The sequence below is a fragment of the Grus americana genome, chromosome 2 (genome assembly GCF_028858705.1).
Source record: "Grus americana isolate bGruAme1 chromosome 2, bGruAme1.mat, whole genome shotgun sequence".
In the NCBI taxonomy this organism is placed as follows: domain Eukaryota; kingdom Metazoa; phylum Chordata; class Aves; order Gruiformes; family Gruidae; genus Grus; species Grus americana.
In genome coordinates this window covers 36,944,116-36,956,906 of record NC_072853.1, presented here as the reverse complement: position 1 = coordinate 36,956,906, position 12,791 = coordinate 36,944,116, and the positions used below count along the sequence as shown (strand labels likewise).

Here is a 12,791-nt window from a genome sequence, read left to right as displayed (position 1 = left end):
GCATGGAACAACAGATTCTAAAATGCTGAGATGTATACTACAGAGGTGTCCTTGACCTTCCTGATAACAGAACTGCTGATGACACACCAGCAACAGAAAAACTGCTTGTGCCCAACATAAAACAGCAGAAAATCCTTGCAAATGTATTCTAATCTGTGCATGCTTCCAGGTCCCATCCACTTCCTCACAGCTGGTACAGTTAGAAAAATACTGAGTTATGAAACATACCACATTAGGACATATCTTGCCTACTTTGCTGAGTACTGGTACGGACATACTTCTATGTTAACTAAACCCCAGCTCATTCTTCCCCTCTGTACTGGTCCATGGCTCAGCTGAAAGAAGAACTACTTTTTAAATGTAAAAGAAAAGCAGAACTAAACATGTTTGTCCAGAGAAGATTCAGAAAGGGGAATCTCCTGCAGAGCCTGTCTCCACAGCCCAATGCAGCTGAGATCTCTGGGCTGCTGCCAGTGCAGGTAGCTCAGACATCAGACCCAGCACAGCCATGTAAAGGGAGAGCATTGTGCAAGACAATCTACTCTGAACGCAATAGCTGTAGTGCTTCTCCTATCCGATCAGCTTTGATGTCCATACAGTGCACTGCATTGGAACCAGAGAATGAAGTACGTGTTTTATTAAACCTCAAAATGAAAGCATGCTTTTCTGTTACATGAACAATAACATTCTTTGATGTCTCAGTAAGAGTCGCCTACCAAGTAAATGGTTTGAAGCGATCAAATGATTGACCATGAGGATTAAGAGAAGGTTTATCATGTCAGATATTCAAGATTCATTTCTGTGTAGTGCTGCTTCTTTATTATCATTTTGATAATAAATTTTGATTTGATCTTTGCATTTAAAAAGTCATATAGGGCTGAGGCTGAAAACTCCTGAACTCTGCTTTATAACATGCTGGTAATTCTCAAATTCTGAAGACATTACAGTCTAAGCATACTGATTTTTATACTGATTTCAAAGAGTTGATATAACTCGATACTTTCCAGAATTTTGCCATTACTATCTCTCACCTCGTCTCAATAAGAACAATTAGACGAAGGTGGTAAAGAAGTGATGCTACTGCAGACTTTCAGAACAGCTGTGAATAGACTCCTATTTCAATTCATGCTATGTATTCACTGCAGATGTTATTATTTACTGCAAAAAGGAAATGCGATACTCTTACAATTCCGGCGTAAATGTTACATGCCACGTTAACAGTAGTTCAACTTGTCTTCCATTTAGAAATAGATTTCAATTAAATAACACTTTTTCACAGACAGAAAACTACAGCCTTCTCATTAGTCAGCCAGGGATATTCTGACTTGCCACACAGTTAAGTTAATTGCCATCTGAAATTTATGTTTTAATTCCTGTTAATTTTCATTTCTTCATCTACTCCCACAGGCTGTCACAAATATCAATAGAAGGTGGAGAATCACAGCATTCCACCCCCTTCCCATCCCTGTTTTCTCCTTCTTCAGCCCACTACACCTAGACCCGGATTACATCGCCATGCTATTCCCCTCTACAGTCAGCCCCTCAGCACAAAGCTTTAACTCTAGGTATTAAGAATGCAAAGGAGTATACCAGCTTTCCATCAGCTCATGACTTTCAATTGCTGGTTTTCCTTGCTCTACGATTAGTTTGACAGCAATTTAGTAACACGCAATGCAAAATACTCTCTGTGTAAACAGTGCCTATTCTCTTCCTCCCTTGCTTCCCATTTTATCTTTTTTCACTTGCCTTGCTCACTGCCCCACTGTAGTTCTTTTTTTCCCCATTTGATCATCTCTTTTCCTGCTCCACACTTATTCTACACTCTCTTCCAAAGCTCAAAATATTAAGAGTTCAAAGCTGAGCCTTAAAAGCAAGATATTCAAATGGATCTGATACCCAGCATCTAACCATAAATAAAAGGTAGATATTGTCTCAGATGTAAAAGCAAAGGGAAAAACATTGTTTCAGATAAGTTTGCACTCTTCAAATGCTCACTCTGTTCTTGTGTTTAAGCTACTCGAAGAAAGCAACTTTGGGGAAAAGCTAATGCACAAAACAAGAAAGAAAAGAAAAGCTCATGATCAAGCTTCTGAGGAACTACCTTCCAGTGAAACACCTTCTGACTTCTTTTACCGTACTGCCTTCCTTCCAAATATCCCTCATTTTTTAAAAATGCCTGTCTATGCATTTCTTAATGTCACAGCTGAAATCCCTCACTCCTAATACCTTCCCACCTCCACATCCTCTTTTTCATAGAATCATAGAAAGGTTTGGGTTGGAAGGGACCTTAAAGATCATCTAGTTCCAACCCCCCTGCTGCAGGCAGGGACACCCTCCACTAGACCAGGTTGCCCAAAGCCCCATCCAACCTGGTCTTAAACACTTCCAGGGATGGGGCATCCACAACCTCTCTGGGCAACCTGTTCCAGTGCCTCACCACCCTCACAGGGAAGAATTTCTTCCTAACATCTAATCTAAATCTACCCTCTTTTAGTTTAAACCCATTGCCCCTCATCCTATCACTACACTCCCTGATAAACAGTCTCTCTCCAGCTTTCCTGTAGGCCCCTTCAGGTACTGGAAGGCTGCCATAAGGTCGTCCCGGCACCTTCTCTTCTCCAGGCTGAACAACCCCAACTCTCTCAGCCTGTTTCAAGACAGCCTTCTTCATTCTCAATATATCCTTAAGGGTTATGATCAACCTGTCTTGATGATGCTCCAGCAAGCACTGGAGGGCATTCATGCAATTATAGTAAGGGGTTCAGAAGCAGCACACCCCACTAATGTTGACAGCAGATGCTTAAGTGATTCCTCTCAAATAGGGACCGTAGTCCCAAGACGCTATTATGATGATAATAAGCAAATCTATTCAGAAATTATCCTTTTAATCCCTTTAGTATTTTCACAATTTTCTTGAACAGAATACATTTTGAAACACTAACTAAACTCTGAGCAATCTACACAAGATACTATTCTTATTTTCCTGTAAATCACTTTTTGGCATAAAAGTCCATTTTAATGCATTTTGCCATCCCTCAAAAAGGTGAGTTATCACACAGGCTTCACTACCAAGCAGATGTAAAATAGAAGGGCTACATAGTAACAGCATGTGTTTATATTACAATACTCACTGAATTCTCATTTGAACATGTGACTTCTTCAGTACATCAACCATCAGCATTTTTTACATCTCTTTACCAGGCTTATTGGAAAAAGCTGGTCTTGCCACAGATGATTCCAAGATACTTACCCAGTCGTGTAAGGTATATTTATTCCCCCTAGATTAATGCTTTCACATCCAACAATGAAGAGAGTTGAAAAGCACAACAGAGATACACCACTGCAGATCATAGCCAACTTTGCAGACTCTCTCGCACCGAGTTTCAGTTTTTTTATAATGTAGCCACCTAGGACGATACCAACACCAGCACTTGGGACAATAATCACACCTGCCAGGAAGAAAATTGAGCAACGTTAAAACAGGACCTATAGAAAGGGTATAAAACATAAATATTGGTTTCATTCCGTAATCGGATGACTACAAACGCTGCACTAAGATCTCCATTGTCTGGTTCTCTGCTAGCAAACTGAGTCAGACTTTTCAAACCTTTGGAGTGTTGTCAAAGAATTAATAAAAGCCTCCTTATGATATTACCAGCAGCCAAAGCACTATAAGAGAACTATTGTACTTACAAGCAGAAACATTGCTTTGTATTTATTTTAGAATGGGGAGAAGGGATACACATTGCTCCAGCTTAATTACTGCAAATTTGAAGAAATCCAGATTTGGAGACGAACCTTCCTCTTCCTACTCTCATGATTAATTCCAGCGAAGCACAAGTGTTAATCCCAGGCAGGACCCAGAAGCTTCCCACCTGGGAGTGCAGGCGTGAGCCCGGCTGCACGTGCTGCCTCCTGGGTGTTTTAGTCAAGTTGAATGGCACGTTCTGACATCAGCAGCCCCATTCATCTCAGCACAGCCACGTGGAGTGTGAACTGATCGAACATGATTAAAGAAATTAAGATACTAGAATTGGTATCAGGGTAAGTTTAAGACCCAAAAGACGTGCCTATGAAATTTCTGTCCCTCCATTGCTGTTTTAAGGTGGCAGTTCAGCAACACATCACAGGGCTGTCCTCACTCGTCAGGGCCTGAGGTGCTGTTAAGTCAGCGAATGTCTTGCACTTCTTCACTTCCCTTGGCTTTTGCTTCTCACTGACATGAGAGAAGGTCTTTAAATTAGGTCTTTGCTAATAAAGATGTGTTCCACATAAATACGGAATTTGAATAACTTTTGGCAGCTGCATCTAGGGAGAAGGAGCTAAACTTTATAATCCAAATTCTTAAAGATGTTGGTCTTCTTTTTAAAGAAGCCACTAAGACTATCATTTGCATATATCTTTAATACTACTGCAAAGCATTCTCATTCTCCACTAATATGTCTAAAGGTGAAGGGGATATTATATTTATCAAAATATCATGAAAGTAAAAGTGAGAGGTAAAAACAGTTGCCACCTTAATTATACTGCCATCACCAACGGCATTATAAAATGTCATTTCATGAGGATGATTCTTAATAATAACAACCCTTCACAGAATCAAAACCACTCTTTATCATAAGACCAGAAATTAAATGTATAAATCCTTCTAGGATAATTAAATTATTTTCACAACGTTCAAAGCTGTTATCTCGAGCTGTTAGATCTCTCACTTTCAATGACTGAATATGAACGAGGGAAAGAAATAATGCAAATCCTTTCACTTGCACTGAAAATGTTCTCTCCGGGTAAAAATGGTAACTCAGCCATCTGAGTGTACCAGGCATGCCCTGCTCCATGAAATCTGTGTCAGAGAAGCCAACATCCATGCCAAAGGCAGACTGGGAACACCTGCAGTGCCTTCTAAAACACCCCCCTCAGGTGAACCAAAGTCCACGGGCCAAATCCATGGCTGCATCCGTTATATGAACTAAGGATCTAGCCCAAAGTAAGGGCTTACTGACAATAAATTTTATTCTTCTTCCTTCCACCATATAGCTTAGCTTTGAGTTCTTATCCTCTTTTGGACCGCAATTTGCTTTTTCTTTCTTACTCTCTTGAGAGCACGAATACTGGAGAAGCCTTTCACTAGAACTGAGACTCTGTGTGTCTATGTGTAGTACCTTGTCAAAACTGAGCATGTAAATATTTTGTGAGGCACTAGGTTAGTGGTTCTTCCATTAGTGAGTTAAACCGCGCTGCTGTTTTTATCCATCCTCTGCCACACCATGAAGACCAGAACATTAAAAATGAGGAGAAGAACATGAGCAAATTGTCTGCTGAGGCTTGCTCTCATTCAGGAGGATGGAAAGGTAAAGGAAAGCTTACACAGAAGAAGTACAAAGACCAATTCCTCCATGCAAAGCGGAGCTGGGGATAGAAAAACTCTCTCTCTAGGAGAAACTGGAAGGGCAGAAGCAGATTTCGCTGTTTGTGGTGAAGGTGGCAGAGAGAAGCACTCATTCCCTCATACGTGTCGGGAAGCCTGACAGGTTCTTTTGCCCTAAGTACAAACTCTTCATCCTTATGCCCCTCTCTTTCCGCAGGGGATGTGAAATCAGAAGTGATGTACTGTCAAAGAAACGCAGCTACTACAGAGCACTTCTAGACAAGCTCCAAGGCAAAGCAAAGTATGTACATCTAACCATGACATACATTCTTCTGTTTCAAAGGCATTTAGAGGAATAAAGCTTAAGATCTGATACTAAGCTGTTGCACTGCACTCTCCTTCATTTTATAATGACAGTTTGGCTTACAGGAATTGTATATTTGCCAAATATACTCCTGGGTACAGTGCTCCGAGGCAGTATCGGCTTTCAGTCAGCAATTTTCAAGCTTTGTCCTTTTTACTGTTGTCAGGATGCTGCGGCACTTGAGGCCTTCCACAGTGGCAAAAGATGATCTTAACAGCTACAAATAGTCTGGGAACAGAAAACTGCAATATCTGCTAAGCGGGCTACACTTCCAAAGGGAACACCGTGGAGATCTTCAAACCAATTCTGAGATATATGTTGTGTCTTTTCGAGAACTAAAGGCAGATGCGATGCACTTATCACCATTTTAGCAGAAGTTACCAGAGTGGTACTTTATTATATATAGCGTGCAGTTCTTACAAATTATTTGAATTGTAACTCTCTTTTTCACAAGTAAATCCAATAGTAAAGCTCTTGAAATTTTAACCTGAATTTGTCTAAGATCTACCTGTGGCCAAATATCAATGTTCATTTTTTTTTTTGGACTTGAGAAAGCCTGGAGGCTGAATGCCACCTGCTCTACACACGGAAAACAAAACTCCAAACAAGACAAGACTGCAGCACAAGCTGCACAAGTTCCGGACATGCAGTTTGGCACATGGCATTTTTGCTGATGATTAATGCCAGGTTTGTTTAAAAATAGCAACAAATTGAGACTTAATTAAAGAATTCCTGCTTACGAATTGAGATGCAAAATGACAAATAAAAATTTTACATCAGTAACATAAAGAGATTCAGCAAGCACATGTACTCAGCTGACAATGCACATATGAAGTAATATAGATAACATGTAAGTCCTCCTTTTGTTAATCAGAAGTTTGTAAACTGGACAAGTTTTTTACTAGATTACCCCATAGCAACCCAATACAGAATCTCCAAGTCTCCTTTTCCTATTTTTCCTACAAAAAGAATTTATAAAATTAATAACAACTGCTGACTTTAACGCTAAGTTTAGGAGTTGGGGTTGTGGAAGCAGTGTTCACTTGTCCATGTTGCACATCCAGCTTGAGCTATTCCATCTTCTTCTTCTAGTTCGTTACAATAGTCTTTCTCAAGCAATTTATAACAGGGAAAACAACAGATGTTAATAGCTTGACACCCTGGATAAGGTCATGTCATTTTTTCCTCTTTTAATGTACTGGCTGTTGAATATTTTGTCTGGCGAGAATGTTTCTGGTTTATCCTGAGAACGAAGTGAGTTATGGAGCAGCAATTCCATCAAGACTCATTACAACAAAACTACTATGTGTGTGTAAGCCTCAGATAGAATCACAGTCCCATCAATCAATGTTTTCCCCATATATACAGAACACAGGGATTTCATGCCCTGAAGAAAATCTCATCCCAGCAAGCTCTCAAGCAGAAGTCACCACATGGTGCACCACATGGCGCTTCTCCGATGTTTCCCGCTCCGCACTCTAGCAAGACTCCTCGCTTTTCTTCCAGCCACTGCAGGTGACAAATGATTCCCATGTGAGATGTCTGCGTCTGTCTCTCTTCTACTACTTTTTGTCTTTTCCTTGACTGATGCCCCGGGGCAGCTTCACCCCATACTTTACCCCTGTTCCCACAACTATCTCTCCACTCCATCACTCCTTCTCACGTGCAATATCTGAAAGTATGGGGGAGCAAAGAACTAACCTGCCTAGCAATTAGCAGCTATTCTATATGGGAAGCCCTACAGAGAAGTCAAAAAGATGTATACAAAACCAAGTATTGTTGATGCAGCTAGGAGAGAAGGAAGATGATCTGCATAACGTGGGTCCCAATTCTGCACAACATTTTGGCCCCTTTCCCTAGGGAAGTTCCCATCTCTCCCTCCCGCAGAGCAGGGCAAAGCTTAAAATTTTGTGGTTTGTAGCTCTGTTAGAAGTTGGACTTGGCCGTACGTTGCTGCAGCAGCAGGGGAAGTGCCACACCTGCAAAAGAGGGGTCTCAGACCTGAAATGACAGGCGGGAGAGGATTTGGGGAGCTCTCCTGACCAGACTAGATCATTGTGCACTCAATGTTAAAAAGGAGAAAACCACCAGCCTGGAGGGGAGAAATAAATGAAGGATGGGAGAGAAAAACAACTTGTCACTGGGGAAAAAGAAAGATTAGGATATTTTAAAGATCAAAGGCAAAATTCACATAAAATAAGAACAGCTTTAAAAGATCTTTTAAGGCACACAAACTGCAGTAATGCCTGTGGGCTTTCTAGCTTGCTTTTGTTGCGTTTTTCCTCCCTGAAGACCATTAACGCATTAGAAAATGTCTGTCTAGGCTTATGTAAAAACACCCCAGCCCTTTAACAATATAAATGGATTCATGTTTTACTAAACACATATAGCAAACACCAAAGAACAGCCTGAATATCTAACCAAATACATAAAGCTGGATCCAATCACCTGTTCTAACAAGCATGGGTTTGGTTCATTCCTACATTGATTCATTTCATTAGTCAAAGAACGCCAACCTTTTCACCGTTACATTATGTGGCAATGCCTTACCAGTGTAGATGCTGGCATTTGAAGCTGGGATGCCAAACTGTGACTCGATGAACTTGGGAATGAAGGTAATAAAAGCTGTAACAATGGCACTCTCAGCTGTGTATGACAAACTCACAAAAAGGAATGTCATGTTGCTTAAGATCCTGACAGCTGCTCTTGGAAGCTCTATAAAATGACAAAAATGACAAACGAACATTATAAATAATGAGCGAGAAACAAACGCAAACTGAAACAAAACAAATTGATTTTCTTTGAGATGGACTGGCAATAATGGCTTGCTAGCATCTGGTTACATTTGCTAAGCGGAAGGGAGAGTGCATATTTGGGATTGCAATCTTTGCTGTCTGCTCTTACCCTATCTCACTGCATCGCCCTGGGGCTGCAGTGCTGCTTTTCCCAAACACAACTGAGGTCTGTTTTAGCAAAACTGTCTGAAGAAGCAGGGCCTACACAATAACACTACAAAGGATAGCAAATCAGCAAGAAAATATAGCAAATCTGGAATTATTCTGATGTCTTATTTTGAAATTTTCTAAGAGATAACACATACCACACTGCTGAACCGGGACTACTGAGTTTTGCACTCCACAGGAGGAAAACAGATCACATACTCCCTCTGTAACTCTCTGCTTTAAGGACCACACTTGGAAAGCTGGGATAATACTATTATAATTTGTAAAGGGAATCAAATGATTTTTAAGTAAACATTTTTCTACATGATTTAAAAGTATTTACAATAGATGTAAATTTGTAAATACAAAGCATAGTGAAAAATTATGTCAATGATATCAATGAATCTCAACATACCTCACACAAAACTCATTTTATATTCTCAGAAGGTATAAAACAATCAATTAAAAATGAAAACACATCATTAACTTAAATTGGAAAAGTATTCATAGGTGTTGCAATTATCCTCAAGCCAAATATCAAAACCCCAAGAAATTCAGCACTGTAGTTAAAAGAAAGACTTAAATACTTTTAATTCAGTCCTATAGCGATGTCAAATTATCATCACGAGATGATGATGGCTCTATTCAAGACTTAATTTTTTTCAGATTAGATGGTATAATTTTTAAGCTTTTTTTTTTTTTTTCCTTCCCTTGGGGCTTCTACCGACATCAGATTTTCTGTTCAAGTATTATATCCAGCCTACTGTGGTGTGGGTTTTTTCATCTGTTTTTCACTTTGCATGGAAATTGAACACTGCTTGAACTAAAGCCCATTGAATTCAATGACAAGAGCGCCCATTAGAAATACATGTTGAGCAAGAACTCCTGAGTGAGAATGTTATTGATGTTAAAAGTTGTCAAGTCAAAAATCTGTGTCTCTTCCTCTATTGACTCCAGTACGTTATCTGTATAAAAGCAAACAGAATTTAGACTCTTGTCATGTCAAAACTTGTCAGGCTGCAAATTAGCACCTAAGTTGTCTGACTGCATCCAGTCTTAGCGTATGCCACTCATCAAAATTTATACTGAATTCATTATGAGTGCAGGGTTTATAATTTTAATGTAGTCAAATGCTCTCTTGCTGCCTCAAAGAAGAGAAATATTAAATGTTAAATACAAAATTTGATGGAAATAAGTAATGAATAAATCATACTAAGAAGCACTCATCTATTTGAATCTTAATGTTTTTACCACCCACAGCTTTTTTTTAAAAAAATGTGGCACTGCTTGCAACAGAAGAACAGAAAGAAACAAGGTAACAAGAGTATGAGACAATATAATACCAGCATGAATATATGGAAACTGTAATGAAACCATACACCTTCAGAAAGTACAATACAGTAGCAAGTACACAGATAAAACAGTATCAGTATTTATCAGCAAATATGTTGCACGTTCAAAATACAGCTGATCAAAACTTATTGTTCAAAAGGAAATGAAGTATCTACAATACCATCAGATGTCAGCCCTCAAACCTCATCAGCTTTGGCTTTGGCTTTGTGTCTGTTTTTGGGCTGGGCTGGGTTGGGTTGGAGTGGGGTAGCTGATGGGGGCTTAGATGCAAAAAGAAATCAAAGGGCAAGAGCCAAGATGCTCTGGCTCAGCTTTTGCAAAGCCTCTCACAGGCTAGGTGACGCAGTTTAAGACAAATGGCTGCCGCAGGACTGCACCTGTAGCAGATCTCCCCCAGGGACAAGGTGCAGGATCGAGTGCTTCTCCTCCCACACCAGCAGCAAGCAGTTACAGCCGTGCTGCTGCCCCTCGGAGAAAAGAGCCAGGAAAAAGAAAGAGGGGGTGCCAGGATCAGTCCTGCTGGAGACCAAGCTATTTGGTGGCAGCTGCTCACCTGTGCTGAAAAACGTGAAAGAAAATAGTAAGACAGTAACTTTCAGAAGACTGGACGTCACAGAAATGTAATTTTATTAGGAGGATGCACCAAGTGCTCTTTGTAGAAATGAACTGGAAGGCCAAGGACTGCGTCCAAGATCTTTGCTAAACCCATTAAAGAGTCTGGTCCAAATATTATAATGCCTACTAAAGTTTAGCTCTTCCTCGTAAAACTGAACTTCAGGAAAATGTATGATTCAGAATTTTCAATCTAGAGATACTGAAGAACTAATTAGGTAAAAAACTGCAGAGCTAATGAACATTTTGCTCTGGTGTTCGGATGTAGAGCTGTATTTTCTGTTGACTCCTACTTGCATCTCATTTGAGCACTCAGTCTAAAGGTCATTATTAATTTCAAAACTAATTAGTACTTTCAAATTGTATTTCTAGTGATAAATAGATAAAAAAAGTGTCTTGGAATAAACACAAGTTCTCTTACACCCGCATGAAGGATTCTTCAGGGAACAGCTCTGCTGATTACTGTATTTTTTGGCATGAAATAAAACAGAGATTATTCCTGCGTGCTGCACTAATACATACCACCTGGAGCAGTTGAGGGTTGAAGCTTTTTGTGATTTATAAAGGGCAACTGCCTGGCATACAAGGAAAAGTTGCTATAAAGAAAGAAATTTGCAAATAAAAATACATATTCAGAATTAGGTTTTCCTTGATTTCCTCCTATGATTATAGTCAAATCCTGTGTGACAGAATCTGTATTACACTTCTGAATTTAAAAACCTCTGAAAGAAAGGCACTATAAGTATCTCATATTTTTCAATCATACTAATTCTAGTAAAAAGCAAGAATGCTAAAAACTTTAAGGATCCTTTGTACTACATAATCAATCGTGCATTTAAAACATTTCAATGTCATATTAGTTTTGTGCGATTAGCCATAGGCCTGGGCTTTGATTTCAAGGCCACTATTAAACCTGTCAGGTTCTGCTTTTTAGGAGGTCTTCAAAAATATCTCGTTTTTGCAAGTATGCATCAGAAACAAACCTATGAGAACCTGCAGTTTCCCTCATTCTGTCATTTGAACAAGTAAATCTCTATCAATTACATTCCAGAAACTGAAATGATCTGTTAGCATGGCTGCAAACATGTTTACACTTCTGTGCAGTAATTTAAATCTTAAACATCCTCATATTTTTGGGTTTTTTTCTTTTCTTTTTTTTTTTTAAATAACCTAACATGCAACTAAGTAAATTGAAAACTGTCTTGCTGGACTGGTTTGCTAGTCTACTGGTAATTTTTTCCCCTTCATGGTCTTTGATGATATTTTTTCTCCATTCAGTATTAATTTTCTTTCACTAATGTGCTGGACCACTGCTTGATTCATGCTAAGGGAAACGCATTAGAAAAATCTGCAAGCAGTACAAATATTCATAAATACTGCTGTAAGCAAAACTCTTAAAGCACTGTAAACAGAATTTCAATAAAAACTCAAATAATTCTGACTTCCCCTCCTTCTTCATAATTTAATATATTTTCTTTTATCCCTGTTCCTGTGCATGTAGCCCAAGGCAGTGCAACAAATACAACCAGGGGAATAAACCATCCCAGTCTACAGCACGGTCCTCTTGTAGCCCATCAGCGAAGCCACTCATAAGGGTGACGCGGATATTAGCCAAAGGACCTCCTTTCTGCTGGTGCTCCAAGCCCGGACAGCACTGTCCAAGTCTGCAGCTTTGAAGGAGGCTGCCTCCACACCGAGGTCTCAGGGGCAGCTTCTGCTCCCAGGCAGTACAAGGCAGAGCCAAGATTTGAGACAGAATTTCTGGTTTATCAGAATAGAAATGAGCATTTTCAGTTACACGTGGCTACTTGAAATATATTCTGCATGGAGCTAATCACTAAATTCTAGAATAATATTTTGCCATGTGTTGCATTTCATTATCTACTCACATACCATTTAAACAACCTCATTCGACTTGATTCCTCAAGCATTTTCAGGACATGTCTTAAGTACCTGGGTGGTGGCCAGACTGTTGAACAGCTCTTAATATCCCATCAAGAGTATGGAGATCTGGAGCGAGTCTGATCTGATTATTACTTTTGTTAACTTGATTTAGAGCAGCTCCTTGAGGCTCCAGCTAACGCCGCTCATCACTGCACGGGGCCATGCCAACCCTTTCTATTTTGAGCTCTTCAAGATGGCCCAAGAAAGG

The 12,791-nt window shown here is 39.7% G+C and overlaps 1 protein-coding gene across 3 annotated transcripts in view; it reads right to left on the bottom strand.

Annotated features, from left to right (window-relative positions):
* SLCO5A1 (solute carrier organic anion transporter family member 5A1) overlaps positions 1–12,791 on the bottom strand; it is an 86,528-nt gene that overhangs the window by 25,352 nt on the left and 48,385 nt on the right. For all 3 annotated transcript variants that reach the window (XM_054818112.1, XM_054818110.1, XM_054818111.1), the window contains exons 5-6: positions 8,283–8,447; positions 3,251–3,449 (exon numbers count right to left, since the gene is read on the bottom strand). In XM_054818112.1, coding sequence (XP_054674087.1) covers positions 3,251–3,449; positions 8,283–8,447 — 364 coding nt within the window. The remainder of the gene's footprint in view (positions 1–3,250; positions 3,450–8,282; positions 8,448–12,791) is intronic.